Here is a 26,311-nt window from a genome sequence, read left to right as displayed (position 1 = left end):
GCAGCGCCGCTGGGAAACCGAGTCCTCCCACTCATCCCGCACAGGCCCACAGTGCCCATTGCTCGAAAAAGCCCATTTTTCCTCCAGAGAATGGGCCAGGCTGCAGAGAAGAGGCATCCTCCCGGCAAGGGGCTGCCTCCTCCTCCTCCTCCCCGCTCAGCTTGGGGCGGATGAGCCAAAAAGCCAGAGCAGAGGGCAGAAAGTGAAGTAAGGAGGAAGCAGAAAAACCAGGCAGGCTCTGCCGGCACCTCCCTCGGATCAGGCAGGAGACAAAAACCCCAAGGTGCCAAAGGAGTTAAAATAACATCCCTGGGGACACGGGTGACGGGCACAGGAGCTGCCAGGGGAGCCCCCGCACGCCGGCCTGCCCGCCATCGACCACACGAAATCACCCTGCTCAAATATTGACAGGCACAGGAGGCAAACCCTTATCTTCCACAGGAAAAGAATTATTTTATTAAGTATTTTTAAACAACTACTTAACATTTACTCAAGATAAAAATATGTACAATATCCCACCTTGAAGAAGGCTCCAAAATATAAACACTGTACCTCTCCCTAGAGAAAAAACAAAAAAATTCTTCTCTTCAAAAAAAAAAGACAACCCAGAAACAAGAATACATTCATATTTCTCACTTCTTTATGCTCAAGTAGTTATACAAATAATAGACATCTGAAACGTTTTACCTTTTAATATATTTATATAATATATATATATTTATAACAGGATTTTACAAATAAAGGCAACAACTGTATACCAAAAAAAAACCAAAACAAAAACCAACAACAAAATAAACGTTAGAACACAATCTGCAATCAAGCATAGTGCATCTCAACAGCTGGTGCAATGGGAGGGCGAAATGAAAATCCATCCAACAGGGTTTCTGGACACCAGTTCTCCAAACCAGTAAGAAAAAAAAACAAAACCGCACTGCATTTTGCAGTGAAGTTTTCTTTTTTTTAATTAAAAAAGAGCCGAATCGGACCAGATGTTCTTGTGCAGAAAGACCCTCACAGTTTAACGGGACAAGTGTCAGCCCCCAGCCCTCTCTCTTTGATACAGTGATGTGGGCCAGGGTTTGCCAAGGAGACTCGGGAATGGAGATGCTCCAGCCACCCCGGGATTAGACTCCTTTGAAAATCCCAGCCTCTTCATTTTTCAAAGGCACTGACGGGGGCATGTTCCGGCCGAACTGCCCCCTCTTGCACGAAGCTCTGGACTCGCCACGCGTCAGGACGTCACCGGCCGGTCCCCCACTGCCGGCACTCCTGAAACCCCCGGGATTTCCCTCGGAACACGCCCGGAGAAAGTGCCCAGCAGCAGCGGGAGAGAGGCCTGGAGTCAGGTGCAGCAAAGTGATCTTCAGGAGATTTTTCTCCCCTACCCGGCCCAAACTAGCAGCTCAACTTACAGGAAGGGGCGCGTGTTAATTTATTTATTAGATGTACGCCATGTAAAGCTTCCAAGCAGCATCTACCTTTTATTTCTTAAAAAATATATATATATATCAGCAAAGGTGTGGAGAGAAACCCGTCTGAAGTCTACCTGACTGTGCACGACCAAGCAGTGACCGCTGCTCTGCTCCTCCGACGTGCTGGGTGGCATCGCCACCGCCACCACCCCGGTCACCTCGACGCTGGCGATTGATGGGGCACCGAATCAGCTCAGCTCAAACTACCGGCACGGTGGCCGCTGCCTTAAAAGCCCTTATGAGAAGTACCGTATTTTTATAGCCGCGGACCCTAAAGCCAAGTCTGCCCAATGGAATATTTTTTCACAGCTTCGCAATACAGTCACAGCCGACCAACGGTTGTTCTGTAGATGCGGGGAGGGAAGAAGTTAAGGGGTAAAGCAGAAAACCCTTTTTTTTTTTTAAGTTTTGGAAGTAGTTCTGAATCGCTAACCCAGGCACATCCTTCATCCTTCTCCAAGCTACCTGACAAGTCAGAGAAAAGGGGATTTCGCTTCCTACGCACAGTGAACCTTATCCCCACACCTCAGTCCAGCCAATATATAAAAGTGAAACAGTCTCAAACTTAAAAAAAAAAAAAAAAGAAAAAGGAAAAAAAAAAAGTCACACTGCGATTAGTCTTTGGTTTCCAAGTTCAAAGGAGGAATCTGCTTCAGAGCCTGAAGCAGCGCCGAGGAGTCGATAGGGGAGTGGGCCGGGACGGGAGAAGGGAGTCTCTGGGGCATCAGCAGAGGGGGGGAGATTTTATCGGGGTTCATGAAGCCCGTGAGCGCGGCGGCGGAGGCCGGGAGGCTGGGGTACAGGACGGGCACCGATGCCGGGTACCAGCACTTCTCCAGCATGGGCAGGTAGGCGGTGGCAGAGGGCGGGATCAGGTAGAACGGCAGGCACAGGGGGGGCTGGTGCCCGTGGGGAGCCAGGAAGCTGCTGGAAGAGCCCATCATGTCGCTGCCAAAGGGACCCTCGGACTCCGGCGACTCCAGCCTGCTCCTTTTGGCCGGCGGGTCCTCAGTCTCTTGCTTAATAGAGCTTATTCTCTCCTGGACGGCGTACTTGAGTTCGGTATCCTTTTTGAAATACTGCTGGTCGGATTTGGAGTCACTTTTCTCCAGCTCTCCCCCGTACCCGCTGTCCGTGTCCGTGTCGCTGCCGCTCTGCTCCCCGCTGGAGTGAGCGAATGTCCTCTGGATGACGGGCACGCAGTTTTTCCCGTGTCCCTCCGCCACTTTGGTCAAGGAGACGGGTTTCTCTTTGGAGTCCACCATTTTAGGAGGGATGTCTCCGGCCTTGCGGCCGGCTCCGCCCTGCAGCACCTCGGAGGCCATTCGGTGGAGGTGGCCGACCAGCTGGGACGACTTCAGGTCCTTGCCGTTCTCGTGCTTCGCCAGGTATTGCAGCATTTCCTTGGCACACATCTGGAAACCAGATCGAAACATTTCCTGGCTGGAATCAAGGTTTCTTGATGACAGGTCACCTGAGGAAACATTAACAGAAAGAAATTAAAAATTAACAACGTGCTAAATAGTTCCATTACCACCTTCGAGGCAGACTGAAGGCAATGTTAAATTTTGGTTCCAGCCCAGCTAGAGAGGCGAACGCGATGGGCAACCTGAATTTTGCATAAATCCCCCTGATTTCTGCGTAAGCGTGCATTTTTATTTAAACGCCCGCCTGTCCACTTTCACACAGCGACTTTAAACTTATTTTTTAGTTCTGCATTTACTGTACACGCCACCTTCGACAGGTGCTGCAGCTGGGAGCACAGCAGTGAGCCAAGCCGATGGTTCCTCCGGGAAACAGCCCGGCAGAAACAAACCTCACTCCCGGCAGAGCTCCTGGAGCACGGCCACCCCCAGCCCCTCCGCCAACCTGGGGCGACTTCGCTTCAGCTTAAAAAGCTCTATTGCACTCCCTGTGGCTGTCAGGGCAGTGGAAGGCTCTTCAGAAAAAAAAAAAAACCTAAATTTTACTTTATCAGATTCACGTGAGTGCCACATGTGAAAACAGAAGGAGGAAGTACATCTAAAGCATGATAAGCTGATGCACCGGGTCCCCTCTTCGCCTGCAGAACACCGGCTACAGCATTTATAAAGAGATCTAAAAAAGATGTCTATAAAAAGCAGATTTGTATGTATTTGCAGAAAAAAAACCCAATCCAAACAAACAAAACTGGGATTGATCCAAAGCTCCTGAACACAAATGAAAATATTGGAATGGCTTTGGAGAGAACCTCACAGCAAACCTGAGCTTTAAATGGAACTACTTAAAATCCAATTTAATTTCAAAACAACTCCACAGGGCACTCTGCATTGACCACATTGAGAAACGCACCTTTTTTTTTGCGAAAACTCATAAAGCAAAGCGAGAGAAAATGACGGTGATTAAAGGAAGGAACTCCTGCCTCCTCCCTTCTCAGGAACGAGGTGTCACAACTGCATTTCAAAGACTCCGAGAGAAAGTCCATCGAGCGCACGCAGGTTCTCACACGACACGATTTGAATACTCACCCGCTTGTAAACCGTTCTGCAGAGCAATTATTTTCTGCTGCTGCTGCTCAATGAGGTTGGTCAGAGCTTTCACATGCTTCAAGGTGAGCTCCAGAACCACAGCCTTCTCCAGGTGACCCAGAGTCTGAAAGCAAAGGGACAGGTTGGTGACCACCCTGGGGACGGCCACGCACGCAGGAGCCTGACGGGGCTGCTGGCGTTTGCCAATTAACAGCGTTTGATGATTAACAGCGGAAGGACCGACGCAGTTTTGGAGAAAAAGCATAGCAGCAGAGCCATGATCTGAATAGTACAGGACTATAAATGACAATATTCCATGAAAATAAATTAAAAAGCAGGCAGCAGCAAAGGCTATCAGGGAATCTCATGGGTATTTTCGGTCATAGCTCAAAGAGAAGTATTTCATGTATCTGTTCTGCTGCCCCTGCCGGCGCCGTGACCTCAGCACGGGGGGACCCGGCCGGAGGGGACGCGGGGGGGGGACGAGCCCCGCAGGTCCCGGAGCCGCTCCAGGACTCGGCTCCCGGCAAAGTTTGGGATGCGCTCGCAGCCCGCCGCGGCCGCCGTGGGGCGGGGGGGCACAAGGACGGGGCGGGGGGGGCGGGGGGGCGGATAAGAGGCAAAGCAAAAGAAAAAAACCCCGAATCGCCGCTGAAAGGAGAGGCAGAGCGCCGGCGGCGGAGGCTCCGCGGGTCCCCGGGGCCGCCCCCGGTACCCACCGTCAGCTTGAGGTGCTCGGGCAGCAGGTCCTTGAGCTGGGCGATGCACTCGTTGATCCTGTCGCGCCTCTTCTTCTCGATGAGCCGGTGGGGCAGCTTGTAGGTCTCCTGCAAAGCCAGCGGCGGCGGGTCAGCGCTCGGCGGCGGCGGGGGCAGCGCGGCCATCGCTCCTTCTCCCTCTGTCCCCCCCCGCCCCCCGCCCCGAATAACGGGGCCACCCGCAGCCCCTCCGCCGGGAAAACTTTCCTCCCCCGTTTACCTTATTGTCCTCGCTTCTCTTTAACCCCCTCCTGGGCTTGTAAACTTGGTACATGTGGGCGAAGTCCAGCCTGCACGGGGGAGGTAGGGGGGAGGGGGGGGGGAAAGGAAAAGAAGCGAAATTATCCCCGGGGGGCCGCGGCGGGACCGCTCCTCCTTCCTCCTCCTCCTCCTCCTCCCTCCCGAGCCCCCTTACCCCGGCAGGTCTCCGCTCTCCAGGGCGGGCATCTTGCCCAGGCAGACGGGCGGAGGTTGCGCGCTGGGGATGCGCTCCATGGCGGGGTGGTATTAAAAATAAATAATAAAAATAATAAAAAATAAAAAATAATAATTAAAAAAAAAAAGGGCTGCCGGGAGCCGCTACCGACCTGGGCCGAGCTCAGGGCGGGTTGTTCATCCCGCGTCCCTCGCCGGGGCTGAGGAACGGCGGGGCGGCGACGGGGCCGGGTTAAATGCGGGCGAGTGGGTGGACGGGAGCGACGTGCCTTACCCTGTGACTACCGGCACGTCTGGCGGCCGACGGGGCGGGCGGGACGGGCTTTCCCCCCCCCTCACCCCCCCTCCCTCCCTCCATCCTCCTCCTCCTCCTCTTTTCTCCCTCCTCTCTCCATCACATGAGCCTCACGTGTTGGTAGCGCTGCCGCCGCCGTGCAACGTGCCCGGGGCGGGGGGGGAGCGGGGGGAGAGCACCGGGTTGTGCTGGGCAGCGGAGGGGGGCCCGGTGGCTTGGTGGTGTGGTCCCCCCCCCCTCCACGGAGGGATGCTGAGGTTCCCACGGCCCCGCATCTCCCGTCGGAGGGGCACCGGACCCATCCGACACGGGGCCGTCCGGTGCCCCTCCGACGGGAGATGCGGGGCGGTGATGGTCCCCCCGGCGGTTATGTACCCCGAAGAGCCCGGTGATGGGGAAACTGGTGGGGAACCAGTGCGGCTTCGACCTGGAAAGCATCCCAGAATGGGCTGAAACGCTTTCACTGGCACGTGTATGTATTTACCATCACCTTTTAACACCCCCCTCCTGAAAAAAAAAAAAAAACAAAACACCCAAAAGAGGCAAAAAAATACCCAAACACAGATCGGATTAAATCTGCAAGCCTCAGAAACTCTAAGAAACACGCCGGGAGTCACTCTAACAGCGGCATCACCCCGGAATTGAGGAGGTTTTCCCGCTTTTGCAAAGCAATTTGTGGATGCCGGAGGTTGCATGCCGTGAGAATGGTGTGTACCTGCCAAAGCAAAACCTCTTCTCTTGAAGGGCTTTGGTCATTTTCCGCCCCCCCCCCCCCCCCTTGCTGAATGCTGAACAAGTAGAGGCAAGCTCATCAGATAAAAAGCACGTTTACCAAGATAAGGTAAGAGCAGAACTCCAGCACGGAGCCTCTGCTATCGCCTCGCAGAGTCCCAGTTCGCTCCACCTCGGGAGGAATCTGAGGTCAGGAGGTATTACTTGAGAGCACAGAGATTTTCATAGGGACGATGGAGACAGGCCTTTTAAGGCTCACCCCATCCCCAGGTGCGTGTCATTACCAGGAGGAATCCTAAGGGAAGTTGGGGCCTGGCAGAAATCTGCTAGCTGTAAACGTAACGTTTGTAAAAAAACCCCAAAAAAACTCTTTACAAGATCCCAGCTGCATCTCCAGCATAAACAGCGCAGCACTGCATCAGCGACACACGCCTCCCCAAAAGCAGATGCCTAGGTTGTCCCACTCGATATGGCCTTCTCGATATTTTGCATCTGAGCCTGCGAACCTGGCGTTTGTGGCCCTGATCCGGTCACCGATCTCGAGGGTCTGCTGTGATGCTGTGACCCGGCTCCGCACAGAGGAGAGAGGACTTAACGGGCTGCAAATGAAGCGCTGAGTTTAAATCACAGCCCTAGGCCGCGGAATGCTCAAAGCAGAGATTGTCTTCAGTACAAGCATGGAACAAATTCAGCAGGAACCACCAGAAAAGATGAAACCGGTGGGTTTGTCCCTTCCTGCAGAGCAGGGGAAAGTAACCAGCCTCAATAATGGGGACTGAATCAGATGGTTCATTCTCTCTCTGCCCTGAAGAGCCAAGCTGTTATTTTCCAAACAAAGTGTGTGTGTGTGGGGGGGGTGGGGGGTGGGAAAGGTGTACAATTTTTAATCTATCCCATCACTGACCCTCTGTCCGAGGCAACAGAAATAATTAGAGCTTGCTGCAGCTGACTGCTAATGAAAAATGAGGTCTGGGGCCAACCTGCTCTGCATTTTAAGTTCAGACTTCACACGTACATGGACAGTTTCATGCCCATGAATTGTCTGACTCCTGCATGCTCTTTCAGATATTCGGTACATTCCTGCAGTGGGTGGTGAGCTACAAATCAGGGTCAGAGGTAATCCCCAATTATTTAGCCCTTTTACTGTTCTCGTGCTTGCCAAACAATTCTCCATATCAGGATTTACTCATGACCTTAAGGGACGTTGCCAAGGATTTAGGAGTCCCCCTAAAAAGAGGATCCAAGTGAAGTTATTACATTCTTGGGCATCAAGTTAGATTGCTGGAGAGTTGAGTTACATTTTCCTGGGGATCAGTTTTCACAAGCTAGGGCTGATGCAATCATCAATTTGCCTTCTTGATTTTGTTTGCCGCATTATTTCTACGTGGAGGGTTCCTTTACAACGCACAATTAAGGCAGTAGCAAAATGTTTAAAAAGGCTTAATTCTCTTCATTTTTTTCAAACGGCCATCCGTGGAGCAACGGGACTCCTGGGCGCTTCTTTCGGAAGGTCTGAGAGTCACAGGACAGCGGCAGCTCGTGTCCAAGGGGGATTTGCAGTTCTTTACAGAGGCAGGAGAAGGGGAGGGTTGGGGGTCGGTTTGAAGGTGTGCTGAGGGCGGGCTGAGGGGGCCGAGCCCCAGGACCTGCCCCTTCCCCGCCACCGTCCCCTTCCAACCACGGCAATCTGGGGGGGAAATGTTCCGAAAATCCCTGGCACCGATGTCTGACGGGAGCCTATGTGGGCAGCGCCGGGAGTTAACAGATGGGTTGTGGATTCGAGCTTACGATAAGGTTACTGAGGGTGGTTTTGTTTTAAAATGTCTCTTACTTAATATATCCATGAAGGCCAGGCATGTGCCTGTGGCCTGTAATCAAATCGCTGACTCTCCCTCTCTCTCATTTCCAGCAATCCCGTGTCAGGTTTCTGGCACCGGAGGTGAAAGAACAGCCACGTCTGGGCCCAGCAGCCCCGGCTGGACGCCGGGGTTATGCCATGCGGGAGGCGCTGCATGCACACTGTCGGTCCCCGGCATCTGACGGGCGGCCTCAAGGCCTTGATAATTAATACCCATTTCGCAGAAGGAAAAGTTTCTGTGGGAGAGCCAAGCCATCCCTGGGAGAGCCGGGGAGCAGGGTGAGCTCCCTGCTCAGCCTGTGCTCAGTCAACGCGGCGGCTCTTCTTCCCAGCCAGGTGGATCTCCATTGTGGCGCCTGCCTTGGGGTCAGACGGGAAGGTCCTCAGCGGGCAGCAGGGTGCTGGCAGCTACGCAGGACGGTACCTCCATCCAACGCTCACCCCTCGCTGCAGCCTCAGGGCTGCAGCACTCCACGATCTTGGTCAACGGGGGATGTATTGAGCCAGGAGCGCTCGGGATCAGCAGCTCCCGGGAGACCTGCATGTCTAATTCCCCAACCGTACTGCCTAAGGCACGTGTAGGAGACCCTGCACCCCTCAGCTGAAGGCAGGATCCTGAGAGTTAAGTCCCTGTGGGACTTAGGAGCGGTTTGTCACCCACCAGGGCTCTGCCTCGTCCTTCTGGTAGCCTGGAGGTAGTTGCAAAAGCTTGAATTTAGCGTGAAGTCTGGTGGTTTCAGCTGCGTGTGACTCACTATCTCAATAGCACAGCTGGCCACTCTCACCGCCGCGATGAAAGGGATCCTCCGCAAGTCAGAATAAGTTGAGATTTATTATTGCGAGTACGTGCACCCATAGCTGCTTAATTACATTGGTTTAGGCTAGCATGGACTCTGCTTGGATAAAACGCTGGGAAAACCTAGGGAGAGCTGCTGTCTCGGTGGAGTCCTGGGCAAGCGGAGGGCCCCCTCCGGCGCTGCCCCGCATGGCTGCCGGGCACCTGGAGCTGCGGGTGCGACGCTGGCACCGCTCAGTGAAACTCGCCCCAGGACTATTCAAATGAAAGCCATTCCCCTCTCCGAGCGGAGATGTTTGCCAGCACCCGGTGGGAGGAATACGTAGGTGTAAACTATTTGGAAGTGGCAAAATTTGTGGACATTACAATTCATAATAAGAGACTGTAGCCCACTTTGATACTCTGTTTAATAAAACCTGCCAGCTTGCCGGGGACGTCCTGCCCTGCCTGGCACCGCCAGCCAAGCCCAGGCAGCCGCGGCGCTCACGCCGTTTAACCAGTTCCCCACCGGCGGGTTGCACCATCTCGTGAGAAAGATCTCCAGGCGTGCACAGCCACGCAACCCCACAGCCCTCAACCTCCGTCTGCTCCTGGCCTCCGAGCGATTTCAAAGGCGACATCGCTTGTCCCCTGCCACTGTCCCCGGGCTGAGGAGCTCCGGCGGGGCAGGGGACAGTGAGGGGTTGCCCAGACCCTCTGGCTGCCAACCCAGGAGCAGGAGTCGCTTCTCCTCCTGAGTGACGGAGTCGTCTGGTGGATGCTTTGCACAATGGTATCTGATCACATTCCTCCTCCTGCCAAACATCAAACAGTGAGTCAGCGATGAAGCCTCATCAGATGTCTCTCTGCTTTGGCTTTCATATCTGAAAAGCAGAAAGGATGGTGCTCTGCAAGTATGCAAAGCAAAGAAAGTAGGGTGCCTTTAGATCTACGACTTGGAAAATACCACAGCTTTTAACGACAGCATTATTTATTTTTTGCTGGCATCCACGTATCCCAGCAGGAATCAATACCAAGGGGGCTGGGCAGATTTTGTTCTTTCTGGGGGACGCAGGTAACAACAGCTACAGGGCCAAACTGCGTTCTGTCCAAGTCAAATATTAACATAAAAAATATTCTGAACTTGCTAACTGGACTAAAAAAATTACAATTCCCCCTAAAATTAACACTAAAATAAAGCCAGACAGGTGGAAGGAGAGGCCAGGAGTTTGTTGCTCTTACAGTTCATGTCAGGACATGGAGGAGTTAAACCTTGACCTCCGAGCCTTGAGCTTGTTGGACAAGGTCTGTGCCATTCGCGTGCTCACGGCGTATATGGCATGTGTTGATCACTTCAGGGGATCTTGGTTCAAACCGTAACTATCGTTAGCAGCAGCGGCAGAGCAAAGGCTGTTTGTCGGGGCTTGTGAAGAGCACAGCAGGTCGGCGTGGGAAGCTGGCTGGGAGCGAAGCTGGCGGGCAGCGCAAGCACGAGGAACCCAGCTGAACTTCTGCAGGGACACCATCAGCTCCTATGGCTGGAGATAAGGGAGAAGCAGCCCGTGTGCTGCGTGCGGACTTGCTTGGCCCAGCCAGCTCTTTGTAGGCTTGTGTGATCCTATGGGATCATGCGAGGAAGGTGCTTGCGAGGGAGCGGGATGCCCCACGGCTGGCTGAGGGCTGCAGTGGTCCTGATAAACCAAGGGCTGCTTAAGGTGTGCAGACGGCTGACTGCATTGGGAAAGGAAAAGGGCTTCTTGGCACTCAAACTTGGTCGGAGCTAATGAACATTTGACCCCTTTGAATAAATGGGATGCAAAGGAAATGCAGACGGTAGGGGAAGTGCAGGTGCACGGGCTCCTTCGTAACAAGCCAGACAAACCATACACATGAGATTGCTTCCTAGTTGTGCAGACTCAAAAAACACTTGGACAGGAACATCATTAAGCTCTGGGGTAGTCTGGAGCAGCCGTGGGAGAATGCAACCAGTCATTTTCTAAATAAGAAGCCAGACCTCTGGATCCAGATCCACCTCCTCCCAAACTCCCGGTCTGATCCCATGTGCATCACGAGCCAGATGTGGCTTGGGCATTACTCCTGCCGCAAATTCAGCTGAAATAAGCATGAACAGGAATTAAATGGAATAGGAAATAGTCACGGTGGATTTGTGCCTAATCAAGATTACACACAGTTTTGCTGACTGCGTTCCTCCGGCGTGAAACAGGAGCGCTCCGGCAGCCCCGGTGCCACACTGCAGTCGGGCTCCTCACCTAAACAGCACCTGGAGGGGAACGTGCCCATATTTATGTAGAAAATACAGCCCACCGGGACAGAGCAGGAGGCAAAGTACACCCAAGGCATCCCTACGAGAAGTACGAGTTGACAGGAATGTCTCTCATAGTGCCCTTCCCTCTGTATCAGAAGTGATCTGGCTGAGAAGTCCTGGAGCAAACCACAACTGAGGGTGTTGCTGTCTTCCCCAAATACTTTCTCTAATGAGGTTTTTAAATAGTTTTGCCCCGCCTACACTGGCAGCCAGAGCACTTTCATCTCCAGGTGAATGGGAACCGAGGTGGGACTCCGCTGTCTGCTGGGGAGGATCATTTCCATATTGCAGCCGAGGCGGCGAGGCTGGCAGGCAAAACCCGCGCCGTGGCAGGGACCTGCTGGCTCTCCGAGATGCCTGCTGATCGCCGCGCAAACATTAACCGCGGGCAGCAGCGTTTGAAGTGCAAAGAGCATGCCGGCAGTGTGGGTTCGCAGGAGAGGCGGCGCGTTTCGGTTACACCTTCGCGCCGAGGAGAACTGCGCATCAGCAAGCAGGTAGCCGCTGCAAAAATGAGGTTTATTAACAGGACTCAATTTGTTGCAACCTGTACCTCCGGCACTCCGCGCAACCACACACCTTTCACTCTGAGGTGGCAAAGATCAGGTCTATCCGAGAGGCTTTTTTTCGGTGGGTGTGGAAGTACTCTTTCCATGCTAAGGCATCTCGCCCCCTTCTCCTGGCCGGTGCTAACGCGCAGCCCCGGGGGCAAGCGCTTGCCCACCCCCTCGCACACAGCAGCGGAGGAGTCCGAGATTCGCCCCGCGCCTCCACGGGCTCATCTCCCACGGGGATGCCGGGGGACGCACGGCGCTGGCCTGACACAACCGCTCCGTGGGGCTGAGCGTGGGATCCGACAGGTCGGACAGTGCTTCCAGCATTTTTTTTTTTTTCTAAGGGGAAAAAGAATAATTTCATCGCAAAATATTCACATGGCCTATATCCCAATAATCTGGGGAAATATAAATGGCCACACAAGCTCATTACAACTGTCCCTTCTGATTTTATAAACTGTACGTCTGTATAATGAAAATACAGTCCCAGTCCTGAAGAGCCGCGGACATCTGCAGCTGCTGCCCAGATGTGGTCGCCCGGAGCCTCTGCGAAGGTTTCAGGGGAAAACCCCCCTTCTGCCTCGCACGTAACACCAAAACAGAGGACAGAGGTTTCGTTTTATAAACCTCCACCAAGGAGACATTAAGTGCCTTTGATCTCCAGATATAAAAATGATCTTTTGATTTAAGATTATGAAAATGAATAACCATCTGCTAAGAAACAGCTACGGACCCACGTTTTATTGAGGCCATATGGTGTCCAGGGCTTCTACGTATGAATTCAATTAGCTGCTTGTGTCTGCGTCAGTGATTCTGTATCCACCCAGTCATGTTTTTGGAACAAATATTATAATATTCCCATGGATCCTCCAGACAGTGGGAGGTGTTTCCTTCACTGTGAAGGTTTTGGGAAGCGATGACTTTGTCTCATTTCCATCGTACCCTACTCTGCATTCCTAGTTCCTTGCTTCTCAAGGCTTGGAGCTTTCCCGGGATCCCTGAGCCAGCCGCGATGCTGAGCAAAGACATCCCTGGCTCCAGTTTGCCATCGGGGCTCACGTTTTGTCTTTCCCCATCACCCACGTGGGGAACCTCACCCGTCCATCTCTCCTACACCGGGACTGAGTTTCCAGCGTTATTGAGAATACAACCCATTTCTAACCTAAGCCAGATCCACCCCGCCCTCCTTTCCATGGTGCTTACCAGGGGTTTACTCGGGGCTCGGCTCTGCTGAGAGCAAGGCATCTGTTGCCACCACCTCGCAATCTGGAGGGGTGGCATGATGTAAAGATACAGCCCTTTTAATAGGGGGGGAATGACCAGTTGCCTGACTGGCCACCAGCCCCAGCAGACAGGCAGCTTTCCTGCCCGGGAAGCCAGGTTATGCAGAACGCAATTAGCTACTATGATCTTTCAAATCTAATAATCTGGAAGTCGTTTTTTTGGTTTTTGTTTATTTTTTTTTGTTTTAGGTGTGGCTCGGCACCACACGCTGCAGTCAGCAGGCTGCATATTTGCACTGATTTGCCTCTTTGCAGTGCTGGAAGTGGGAAAAATCCTGTTCCGGCAGCAGGCTGGGCAGAAGCCCCGAGAGCAGCAGGTCGTAATTAGGGGTTGGAAGGGCCTTTCTCCCAGCCCGCACGTTCCTCAGCATCCCGATAACTCATCTGCACAAGGGACAGCCTTGAAAAATGCTCCTGAGCAGAAAGTATCCCTAGCAAAGGGATGGTATTTCTTGTTTTCTCTTGACTTTTTTGGGGAGGGATGAGGTTGTCAAGCTAAATTGCTATTTATAGACATATTTCTCCAAAGGTTTTCCTTTTTCCCTCCTCTTTCTGTGCACATAGTAGTGCAGCAAAAACACTGCAGGGTTTCGCTTAGGCAAAGAGAAATCAGCTTTTGCAGAGCCCTGCGCTATGCCAGAACAACACAGAAGAGGGATTATCACGCGAGCTCCCAGGGCCATCACTGTGACCAGGGCCGTCTCCTCCTGCGAGGACACTCTGCAAAGACACACCCAGGGCCGGCCGGCAGCTCCTGCCCCTTGTCTCCCACCCTGGGAGCAGAGCCAGCCCTTCCTTCCCTGTAGAAAACCTCTTCTTCCCAGGGCTGACAAGGCTCCTTTACGACCGCCCCAGGCTCAGCGTCGCTGCTGCCCCACAGCTTGCCTGGAGCACCGATCCCACAGGGCTCCTGCTGCTCCCCATCAGCTTGAACACCCGTTCTGGGTGTCAGCTGTCCCCGAGCAGAGCCACAGGCTAGGCACAGACTCTGGAAACAGGGGCTGCCACCCTGGCACATATCCAGGCCTTGATTTACTTGGTGTTTTTTTGTTTTTTTTTGTTTTTTTTTTTTTTTTTCCTTATGAGCATTTCTTAATGTCATACAGATTCTGTGTACTACAGCTGGTGGAAGGGGCTGGCCAGCTGGAACATCCTGACATCCTTTACATCTGTAAAACACGGTGTTACCACCTGTCTGAATGCTGGACTGTCCTCCTTCCTCGGCTACACTGGAAAGATTTGAACCAGGACACATATTCCAATCGGTGGGCCGCATTGCCCTACTGCCCAGGACAGCATCGTCACGCAGCAACTGCCCCGAGCTGCCCGTGGCACCGACTCTTCTTTCAGGGGTTTCTCACCAATGACCTGTGTTTGACTCTGTTTCAAGAATGGCTTTACATTATCGGTACGTGGTCACATTCCTTCAGTCTGATGTCGTTGCTGGGAATTGCTGATTTCATATTTATGTCGGTACAGAGTCTCACCAAGGTCCTTCCTGCCGCTGCTGGAAGGTCCATCTACTCCCTGCTGTTCCTGGAGACCAGCCATGGAATCCACGCTCCATCAGGGCACGCTGCGGCTGCTGCGCCTGGGAAACCCAGAGGGGCACCTTTCCGGGCTGGCTCTGCTCGTCATTCTGCGTGGCCATGATTACAGACTTATTACCAAATTAGAGGATAATAGCGCACAGCAAAACTACTAATTTCCAAAGATTTCTCTTTTTAAAAATAAAATAAAAGCCCTTTGCCAGATGGGTTTTACAAAGAAGAGCTCTGAAGAAGCAGCCACGAGGAAAGAGCAGCAGAGTGGAGGGATGAGAAAATGGAGCAGGTTCTCATTAGGGTGCAACACATGTAATAATTACTCGAGGAAGCACAGGGGATGGCAGGGCTCATTTCATTCTGGATCCCACAGCGACGGTGAGCTTGCTTGTGTGTGCAGCTGCTACGGGCCTGGAATACAGTTTTACAGCTCTGTGTATCCCAAACATCCCTTGCCCCTTCCTTCCTTCCCAGGAACTCTTAGGAACTCGCATCTGATCCAACATGCCACTTGGGTTTTTTTTTTCCTTCCCGTTGGTGCTGAACTGCTTGATAAAGCAGTTACTGCTCAAAAACAGGATTTTAGGCAGCTAGTTCAAATCTGACACCCATCAACACGGATTAGTCAACTTTATGCCATAGTCATCACTCCGGCTTCTCAGCCTCCCTTGACAAAGCTCACATAAGCGTCCCCATGACGCTATTACCAGATGTTCTGGTTTTCCATCCTCACAGTTTGTCTTATGCAAGGGACCCAGCAAAGCCCCTCTGATCCGCTGGCAGCTCCTTCGGGAGCCCCCCTACCGCAGCCTGCAGGTTTTGGGCTCCCAAACCTGGATGCAGAACCTTCCACAAACGCTACATCCACCCACCCCTCCCCATCGCCATCACACATCACTAACGTCACCCATTTCAAACTGTTTTGAGGAAGGTTAAGAGTTGGCTGGTTGAAGCCAAAGTTGTGACTAATATTTTTTTGGGAAAGTACTTTATGTCAAAACAAGTGAATAGTGAAGCGGAGACATGTGGCGCAGAGATGTGTGGAGGTAGGGAGGGGCTTTTTTGTGCCAAATTTCCCTTTTCCCTAACGGGAGAACCCAAGTTGCCTTATTTCTTAATGTAGAATGAGACAGAGAAGGAAAACTTCCTTCTTTACTTCTTTTAGATCCCCGCATTTCTAGAAAGCCGCTGAATCACACCCTTATGATGGGCTGCCATGGAAATGGGCCCCCTCGGCTTTCACTTGCCAGCCCACCAGCTGGGTGGCCCAGGGGCAACTGATGGATCCAGGAGACGACGGTGACAGGTTCATTCCTCACGAGCCACAAAGACACCCAGAGTCAGGTATGGCATACAGAAACACTTGGGTTGTGCGCCTTCATAAGGGAAATAAAAACCAATTATTTTTAATCATTTAGAGCAGGCAAAGGACTCAGCCCTCATAACTACTTTGCTTCCAAAAGTTATTCAAGCCCTATGGAGCCACATATATTTGCTTATTAACTATGTGACTGTATTAGCAAAGCCTCCTTCCTCTCTCTCAAGCTAAAATGTGGTATGTAAAATGGCAGTGCCTTTTATAGCCCTGTGCCCGCAAAGACTCAGCTGCAGAAGTCATTTCCTATTTACATTAAAAAAAAAAAAAAAAAAAAGGAACAGTTCAGCAAAGATCTCCCTGGCTCCAGCCATCAAGGTGCTGTCTGCAGGTGTGGATGGTGACTCACGTCCCGCCGGCAGCCAGGGGCCTGGCTCCAGCCAGCAACCTCTGCCCACAGCTTATCTTCACCCTCCCGCTCCCGGTGCTTCCCCGGGACCAGGCAATTCCACGCACACCCAAATAAAGTCCCAAATCAATCCCGTCTGGCCTCACCCTCTTTCTCAGCAGAGGGTTTGGATCGTTTCCATGTCTCTTTTTCTCTTCCTCCCAGAGGAAGTCCTCCTTAAGAGCAACTCCCTTTGAAAACCTCAGCCAGAAGATCGGACATCTCCCGCCCTGCTCTCCTAATCTCTTCTGGTTAGACTAACAACCCTCCAAGCCTCTCCTACGCCCCAGACAGGTTTTCCTCTTCCCCCACAAATAGCATCCCCTTCCAGGGACCGGCCCTTTGACCAGTTCCTGCCCTCATTAACCCTTCCCCACCACCACGATGCCCCTGGCCTCGGCAGCACCCGGGCAGAATCCCTTTGGGGGGAATCCCTTCGGGGGCACCTGGTTCCCACCGATAACTGCACCAGGGCAGCAGGGAATTAGGGACTGCACACAGAAATAAAACATCCCATGGCATAAACAGCTGGCTGAAGCCCATCAACTTTGGCTACTCTTTAAAAAACTTATCGGAAATACTAAAATGCACTCATTTTTGCTAGCCATCCCTTGGGAACGCTGGTATTGTTCCTGGCCAGCAGCGAGGAGCTGTCAGGATGCCCAGAGCATGACATGGCCATCTCAATGCCTCTGGCAACCCCAGTTTCACTGGAAATCACTGTGCTGGGCTGGGCAGCCCGGTGCTGCGGCTTTGCCACCGTCCAGACCTCAGCCCTCCTGCTGCTAACGCGCAGCAAAAGGCACTTCCTGAGGACAGATTTTTAAAAAAGTGGATTTTATCACTGTCAGCTAACCAAACCCAGGGCTCGTTTCAGATGATCTTCAGAGATAGGTACAGGGGAAATACAAAGCAGGCGACCTCAGGAACAACCTACCTTAGCACAGACTGCTCCATTAATCATTTTGGCTGCAACTCAGCATCACCAAAATTAGAGAGGTTTGAGGTTAGCTCTTCAATCTGAGAAGCCCTGTCACATTGTGACTAGATACTGTGCTGAAATTCAGCTGCCGGAATTATGGAGGTGGAAGACCTTTATTTAGCCTGATCTTCCATCGTGAAACCTCCTCCAGATTTCCAGCGAAACCCCTCTCGGAGCGTGTCAGAGTGCTGAGTAACAGGACCAGTTCAGCTGACTGCCGTGACCTCCTCCAGGCTGCTTATCCGTGTGTATTTTGGATACAAAACTATTTTCATCAGAAAGTAACTTCCTCAGAAAGTTAGTGGGAGATCTTTAGTTTTAGTTTTCTTATGGTTTTTTTTAAATACATTCTATGCCTGTTTGCAAAGAAAACTCTGAAACCTCTTTTAACCATAAAGAAATTTTGAAGCACACTCTGCGTTTGCTTCGGCGGTTGCTCCTGCCTCTCCTACGGCCGGCCCTGGCTGTCGTTTTATTCATCACTTAGCAACATTTACGAGCATGAGTTTGTGCAGTGCCGGGGTCACCACACCCACCACCAAATCACACATCCAGACAGCCAACTTTCCAGAAAAAAGAAAGAAAAAAAAAAATAATCTTCTCTTGGCATCTCATTCCCACTGCTCAAACGTTACCGATTTGGGGTGGAAATTCCCTGGCGGGAGCTTCTATTTCCATTCTGCGTGTTCTTGAGAACAGTGGTGAAGAAAGTCACCGCAGCACTGTAGGGCTGGCAGGAGGTGGCAGACCAGGCAGGAGCACAGCCACGTCGCCCATGGGACATTCGTGATCCGCCATCCCTCACCACCACTCTCCTAGCTTGTTTCTTTCCAACTGCAAGACACGGAAAACCCCCAGGGCCTGCTCGGGGCCACGTACGGAGGGCAGCTGAGGAGGAGACGCGTGACTCAGTGGTGGGGAGACTTCCAGGTCGGCGTGTCCGCGGGGGAACTGCCGGCACCCGTGTCCCGGGGGGGAAGTGAGATGGGGAAGCGGAGGAAGCTGGCACAGGAGGAGGTCAGCAACGGGTCGGGTGGGCACACGGGGGCATTTTGAGCTCGCTTTCAGATGAAATTTAGAAACGAATGCTCGTTCTTGCGTCTCTCATGATGGCGTATGACGTGGGTAGATATATATGTACATCTGTCGAGATGCCCCCTTCCCCCAGCATTCAGAATATAAGGTTTTTCTTTACTCTTATTGCCAATACTATCACTCAATTGTCATATTTTATCTCTCTGGACAGTTTCTGCATCAAATTCTCCTAGTAAAGTGCTCTGGGACTTTTTAGTACGAAAAGCACCGTGTAAGTTTAAAACTCTATCTCTCAGTGCCATTAAAATTACCTAGAAATAATGCAATCCCGTCAATTCTGGAGACTCAGCATGATGCAGGATTTAATCTTTACCTGTCATTGGCCAAGTACATTCTTGCACTCCACCAAGACGTCTTAGCAACTGCCCTAAAGTGAACACAATGCCACAATTTCTGCTGCGAGGCTGATGATTGATTGATTTTTCACTGCTTGGATAAAGAGAAAGAAAGAAGTGAAATAGTGAAATGAATAGAAGTGAAACCACTAGTTATGCTGAAAAGCCAGCTTCGTTAGGAGAACTGCGTTACCCGCCATTTATCACAAAATCTGATTTCTGCAGCCTGGATGGCAATGCCTCGTCAGCTGAATGTCAGATTATGGCCCGCGACACCCAGAAACCCACGGCAGTACAAATCCTGTGCTGTTACCTGCCTCCCTTCCCCAAGGCAAAGAATTAGGAACAGCGAAAACAAAATCATGGGACTGAAATAATAAGAATTAAAAAAAAAAAAGAAATCACAAGACCGGTGGTTTGGAGCCGGGCAGGGCAGGGAGGGTTCCTGCAGCCAGAGCACCGCTCGGGCTCTCGCCTCCTTGAAAGGCCACACAGGACGTCTTCAGCTGGCATTTCTCTCTCCTGTCTATCTTATTCCATCTCCCCAAGTCTGATTTACTGAATTTGATTTACTAATTTGATTTACTGAATTGTATGTAATTCCCCCCCCCCCAATAAGGAAACATCCTTTTTTTCCCCTCCATGAACTTTTCCAAACCTGTACATTTTGAGGATGAAAGATCCCCTGTATGTCTTCAGCTAAAGCGGGACTTTGACTTCCCACCTGCCACCCTGGGACTGATGCAAGCAGGATAGCGAGCAAGCTGACTCCCATTTCCCGGGAGATGGTTCAGCCAGATTTAGGAAAAACTGAGCAGTCTCCTGTGCCAGGCCCCATCGCAGATGCTGGGGGAAAGGCAGGGATGGAGCTCGAGCACTTGGAGGCTGAGCTGCAGCTCGGTGCCAGACGGTGCAGCAGGAGAGGCCGCCATCGGCAGCACGCACAGACGCCGGGCTCAGCTCCCCGCGGGGACCCCCAGCCACTCGGGCTCTGCACCTAAATACACAATATCTGGTCTGCATGGGGAAGAGAGGCACTGACCTTGCCTACAGAAGTCCTGTTACTCGCCAGTGACTACACAGGACCTCAGGCTGCCTTCCTCCCACCCCATGGCCCCGTACGTCAGAAGAGAAGCGTGGTCAGATGTGTTGTCCACTTCCCCGCTGTGGCTGGAGTCAGGGAAAGCCCCAGAATGGGAAGGGACAGGCTGAGACCTCGTGCCCCAACACGCCTCACCAGGAGGAAGATGCTCCATGGCCTTTCCTGCACAGCGTGACCCAGGCGCGTCACGCACGCTGGCACAGAGGCATGGCGATGTGGCTCCCTGTGCGCACCTACAGCAGGACAGATGGCATGCGGTGGATTTCTGCATTAGGAAAGATGATCGGGTGATCTTCAGAAAAGAGATACGATTTTCATTACCTCAAGCACCAGCTTGAGCACTGTGCGAGTGCCTTCTCGCTTGGGATGCAGGTGGAGACCGGCCATTCTGATCTGCTCCATTTTCCTCCCTCCATTACCCCTTACCAGTCTATCTATCCCGGACAAATCAGTCCTAACAGCCATTTTCAAAAACTTCAGGCTAAGACCACTAAATGTTCCTCGGCTCCATCACAGTGGAGTTCATCACTGGTAAATTACTCTGCGATATCCATCAGGCAGTTACTCATGCAACAAGAACCACACACGAGCCCCAAAATACGCTGCGTTTGTGGCAGCAGGCAACCTGCATGTTCCCTGAGCACCTCTGTGTTCGGAGGTGCCAGAACTGTTAACTAAGATTGGCAAAATCAAACTTTGCAATAACCCAGATCGTCTGACTCCTGGTCTTGTGCCTTGATCACAAGACGATCTTTCCCTCTGCGAGAGCACTGAGAGCGAGGGATGAAACATCACTTCTGTTGCCCAACGCCTCCCCCACGGACATGTTCCACTTAGACCTTGGTATACATGGAGGAGAGCCAAGAAACCAACGTAATAAGGAAAGCAATTCCAGGGCAGCCTTGTGTGGGGCTCTTCTATAAGCTCTGATCAGAAGCCCTGAGCTATCAAGGTTTTTTCACTCCCATCTTGGTAATCCCTGATTTTTACAGCACAGATTTAGGACTGAGGTGAACCTTAGGCAGGCAAGTAATACCCAATTTGCCCACATGAAGTCTTGTTTCTTAGGGGGAAAAAACCCCAAAGATAACACCCTGTAAACTAAACACGACTTTCTCTATTCTTTCTTGTTCTTCTTACGAGGCCAGTGAGGTCACCACATTCTTGAAAAAATAAAAATGTAATGCCCCCAGTTAATTTGTAAGGAAACTGGCTCCAGCCTACAGTAAGGATTCAGTATCAGGATAGGTTTTGCTCAATGGAACATCTTTATAAACTGAAAACCCCGTGGATGAGCGTTAATCTATTCAGGATATCCCTGTTTCCTGATCCAGACCCACTGGGAGCCTTTCCGCTGGCTGCAGTGAGATTTGGATCAGACCAGCTAACCAGAGCTGTGACTGGCTGCTCCTGCTAACTCCAGCAGACCAGGCAGCTCCGGGTCCTTAAGGGTAATTAGTCACTTAACAGGGGTCAAGCTAACGAGTGTGAGGTGCCCACGCAGCCTGGGGGCTGAGCCCCGCTCTTCCCCCACTGCGGCCCCCATCTCCGGCACCCCCTCACCCAGCCAGCACCGGGACACGAGCTACGGTCTGCCTGGACCTGAGATGCCCGGGCTCTCCAGGTATCATAGACAGACGTGTTCCTCGTTTGGTTTTCATTTCTAAAACACCCCAACATAAAATACGGACCTATAAAGGCAGCAAAGCCAAGAAATGGGTTGTTGCCACTGATGCTCTGGGTCGGGCGCTTGCTTCGCCTGTATTTATGTGCTCTGGGGAGTCGTTCCCCGGCTTGAGAGCTGCTTTCATGCAGTGTTAGTATTTCTCAAGCATCCTGGAGCTCACTCCACTCCCTTTCTCATTAGTCAAGTGACTTTTTCTTTCTGTAATCAATAATGACCCTCTGCAGAACTAGCTAATTTGAAAAAAAATAAAAAATGTTTTATCGATCACATTTTAACTGATCTAAACTGAACCGTCTTTCCTTAGGAATCAGACAACGTGGCTTCTCATTACCCTACTCTCTCTCCCTTGGCTTGACCCGTTTCCTTTCTTTTTTCTCCCCCCTCTTGCCAATTGAATCAAATCCTGTAACTAACCTTTAAGGGTTCCTTAGTCTTTATTTTGTTCCTATTAACCTTCTGTTTCTCTGGATAATTCTGCAGCCAAGAGTAGGTGTGACTCCCACGTTACAAGTCTAGCTGTGCTGTTGACTCATGTGCTGTGCTCGCAAAGCCAGCTCCTTTAATGGGAAGGCTTATGCAACGTAGCGAGGTCTCCCAGAGCATATGCTCTTACTCGAGTTGTGAGATTTCTGCTTGTTCTCTCTGCTAAATGAGACTGAAAATGCTGGTGGGCCGCACAGAAGGTGCACGCTATTTCATGAGCCCTTACTATGCCCTGAATACGCACACGAATCCCTGGGCCCCCGCACAGCCCATGTGAAAGGTACTTTGGGCAGATGCCACCCCCCCCTCGCTCCAGACCCAAAAATCAAATATCTGCACAGAGATGCTGCCTGGCTCCGGATGGCGGGGATGCTGCAGAGGAACAGGATGCCGCAGACTGCCCGACCTCCCGGAGCTCGGGGAATCGCCCAGTGAGGAGCCCTGGCTTTTTAAAAGGCCACTTTATGGTATACAGAGATTACACAAAGTGAATTTAACAGACGGTCAGATTTGGCCTGTCATGTTGGAGGGTGCTCACACAGATTTATTTTTTTTTTTTTAGGAGGGAAACCAGCAAGACATGTGGTGAAAAACACCCTATAGCTTTTAACTAATGTCTTTGAGCTCTAGCCATCTGTTACAGCGAACTTCAAGTGAGAAGCAGCCACCATTTTGAAAGCAGACGCTTAAAAAAAGTGAGAGGATTTAGCCCTCGATTCCTTGGACAGAAACCTGCTCCCATGCCAGCCTGAAAGGCCAACTGCAAACCTCTCTGGGTAAGATCACATCTTCCCTGCAAGGCTGAGTAAAAGCTGAGTTAACAGCTATAAAATTCCCAACGCTGCAGCGGGTGCAGGATGGGGAGCAAGCTGGGGGGGACCCGGGGAGCATCGACGTCCCCGAGGGGGACCGCGGGACCCCCATCAGGCAGGAGACACCGGCGTCCCTGGCAGGCAGCTGGCAGCGAGCGAGCCTGGGCTACGCGGGTCAGAGCAGCCGCCGCTATCTCCTGCGAGGCTCATCGCCACCCAGCCCATAAACACACAAGAGTCATAAAATACAAAAATAAAACCTCCTTAAAAGTCCCCCTGTGGAAAGAAAAAGAAAAAAAATCAACCCCAAAACCCAACAAAAGCCATCTCCTGCAGCTGAGCCTGATGTACTGCCCGCTCCATTTTTCAGCCAGGCTTTCCCACGGTGTGCTTGGAAAAACCGGGTCTGAGGCAGAGGCTTTGGGAGGCGGCACCGCGTCACCCCAGCCCTTCGCTGGAAGTTCTGCGGAAAGCCGGCTGAAACATTAACCTGGGGCTCGCTGCAACGCTCCGCTCCGGCGGTGGCACCTTTCCCAAAAGGAGATTAAACCCGGCAGCTGCTGATATGGAAACCAACTGTTGAACTGCAGTGCACTTACATATGCTAATCGCGCGAAGCCACCGACTCCTGCAAACGTGATGCAGGAAATGACTAAACATTCAGTGCTTGTTATTTAGCAGTATTCCTGGAGACACGTAGGTGGTGTGGACAGCATGGTATGTGCATTAAAGTGCAATTTAGGTCAATGATTCTTTGAAAGGACCATTCTTTCTCCCCCCTCTCTCCTCCCTTCAGGGGCATTTGCTATTCCAAGATTAACTTTTCCAGCTATCTTTTCCAAACAGTTCCCATCAGCTCAAAACAAAATAAAAAAAGGGGAGAAGACTGTAGGAATTGCCCTGTTTTAATACTGAAACATCTCTGCAAACTTTTTCTCATGCTATCTATTTGTAATGCTTAGAAAAAGAAATTAAAAGAAGCTTTACAGGGAAGAGTGCATGTTTAGACAAAAATAATAATATTTAATGAGGTGTCTGAGTCTAACTTTTTAACAGGTGAACCGACAAGCCCAAAATGAAAGCCAGTCCCGGAAAGACCAGCCAAATAGGGGCTGCGGGAGGGCGTGAGCACAGCTTCAGCTCACGCTGCGGCGTGCCGGGGCTGCCATCCTCCTGTCCCACGCACTCTCTGGTGCCCAGCGGTTCCTGAAGCATCTCCGAGAACGTGAGGCGGTGCCTCCAGCACTGCCCCGGCACCTGGGGACCTCAGCAGGAAACGCAAATATTCTCTGAAAGCCACTAAAAAGCTATCAAAAGCACGCACTTCATAAATCTGTCATTATGTAACCTAACATAGATGCATTATTGTAAGGAAAACTAGCAGATGCACCGCAGCCAAGGGAGCAGAGGGCTCCGTGCCCTCCTGGGAGACACGGAGACCCCAGGGAGATAAGGCTGCTGCAGAAAGGGGTTCCATCTCTGAGCACAGGAGTTCACCTGCAGCGGGAACAAACCCACGAAACCCCCAGGTTTCTCCCCAGTGCTCAGGGACTCCGACGCTATTTTTCAGTTGGAGTCAGAGAAACCCCAACCTGGAATCAATGGCAAGTCTCCAGTGGGGCTGGGGGAAGGGAGCTGGGATTGCCAGAAGGACAGGCCTCTAACAAACACAGGCGTCATGAAAGGAACGGTCCCTTTGTTAAAGAAAAAAAACCAAAATAAATTATTGATGGCGATGCAGAGCACCAGCAGTGAGAAATTCAGAAGACCCTTTTCAAACAGGAACGACGCCAGGCAGGATGCCGGTCTTCTCAGGCCATCTACTTTTTTCCACCCAAGGACCAGCTAAACAAAATCCCAAGAAAAGCTCATTTGTATCCATTTAATTATTTAATCAATAGCACTGCTTTCAAATCTCCTCCTCACCCTGGCTCAAGAACAGTCTGGTGTCCCTCACAGTATCTGTGATATCCAGGGGACCACAAAGCATTCCAGGGGGAACTGCTATGGGAGTTGAGCTTAAGTTAAATTTAATTAAAAAGGCGTTCAATTAAATACACGCAGCCAGTGACAGAGCAAGGGGAAACAACAGCCACAACACTTGCCAGAGCTCACCGACGCATTTGGGAACAAAAGCTGGTTTTGGGGAGGGCAAGCGCATCGCCAGGATGCCCAGGTTATTCCGAAGTCCTTCCAAGAGCTCCCCAGGTCCTGTGGTTGCCAACTGGGCAGAGAGCAAGGGCGGGCAGGAGGGAGTCTGGCGGATCATCTTCTCCCCAGGACATCACCTCCAGCAGCCTCCTGCCCCGGGCGTGAACCCATCCCCTCCTGACCCAGCAGATCCCAACACCAGTTGAGTCATCCTGACATTTAACAGCGCAGACCGGCTGGCTACTGCTAACTATTGTTGAACCAGGAGAGGGATCAGAAGAAAATTTTTGGCCAAATAATTGTTAAAAGCTTCTTACTTTCGTTTGCAAGTCTTTTCTTCAAGTGTTTCACGCATGCATGTGATGTGAGGAAATAGCTGAGGATGACTCTGAGGTGCTATTCATGGTCACCAGGGCTTGTCTATCAGATAACATTTTCTGAGAAGAATTGTTCAAATCATTGGGAAATCTCAGATGAACTTGAGATGTATCTCTGGAGGCTTACATCAGCTGGGATATACGTCCCTTTGGTCAGGTAAGTCAGGAGGGGTCAGACCCACAGTAAACAGATTGTGCTTTTGCATGAACCACAGTTTTAATAAAACTTCCTGGTGGCAATGGGCTGCAGAGATACGTCGGGTGTGAATCTCATGGGAGAGTCAAGAGGCATGAAAACCCAAGGTAGAATTCAAGAGGGCTCAAAATAACCCCTTTGATTATGCAAATCACTACTTATAACTGACTTTAGTTTTCTCATGTCTCATCTAAGGTTGGGACCAGAGAGCGGCACCACCAACCTCTCAATAGCAAGCCTTCCCTTGGCCAATTTTCCAGCATTAACTGCCTTTCAAGGCCATTTGTTCTTAGGTATAAAGCCTTTTTTTTTTTCCCCCCCTAAAGGTATTGATAGGGCAATGCTTTCAGGACTGCTGCCAGGGAAAGACTGTCCCTGTTGCTCCTTCATTACCATGACAGCTACTGGGACCTTTGCTGCGTGTCTCACTATCTTGGCTGCAGTTCCCGAGACTGAACAATCTTTCCAAATGCAGGGAATTCCCTTTGGATAAAGGGAGAGGGACAGTCACAGGAAAGCTTTGACTGCCATTCCTCAAATGTATTGCTTCATGCCCTTCCAGGCAGCTGCAAACACCACTGAAGTCAACTGGCACCTCCGTACTGACTCCAGCGGGCTTCGGATCAGCCCAGGATACAAAGGTCAATTCAGCCTCCAGTAGCACGAGTTACAAGTGCAGATACAGAAATCACAATGCACTGAAATCACAATATAGGAGATCTTCACTTTTTTTCCTCTTAACCCACTTAAGGGACTCACACAGTGAAAAATGCATTAGTGAGGGGAAAA

The 26,311-nt window shown here is 51.4% G+C and overlaps 1 protein-coding gene across 2 annotated transcripts; it reads right to left on the bottom strand.

Annotated features, from left to right (window-relative positions):
• Nucleotides 1-428: 428 nt before the first annotated feature.
• Nucleotides 429-5,523, bottom strand: BHLHE40 (basic helix-loop-helix family member e40). Of its 2 annotated transcripts, none has more exons than XM_074602884.1 (5): nucleotides 5,325-5,523; nucleotides 4,958-5,027; nucleotides 4,699-4,806; nucleotides 3,980-4,103; nucleotides 429-2,946 (listed from the first exon to the last, which is right to left on the bottom strand). In XM_074602884.1, the coding sequence occupies exons 2-5, from the start codon at nucleotides 5,009-5,011 to the stop codon at nucleotides 2,087-2,089; spliced, it is 1,146 nt and encodes a 381-aa protein (XP_074458985.1). In that variant the 5' UTR covers nucleotides 5,012-5,027; nucleotides 5,325-5,523; the 3' UTR covers nucleotides 429-2,086. The 2 variants fall into 2 exon arrangements, with proteins under 2 accessions (XP_074458985.1, XP_074458984.1); XM_074602883.1 differs by having other exon boundaries at nucleotides 5,153-5,370.
• Between the last annotated feature and the right edge of the window lie 20,788 nt (nucleotides 5,524-26,311).

This window comes from Larus michahellis, chromosome 10, assembly GCF_964199755.1.
Source record: "Larus michahellis chromosome 10, bLarMic1.1, whole genome shotgun sequence".
Lineage (NCBI taxonomy): Eukaryota > Metazoa > Chordata > Aves > Charadriiformes > Laridae > Larus > Larus michahellis.
Note: the sequence above shows the minus strand (reverse complement) of the source record. Positions and strands in the feature narration are given on the sequence as shown.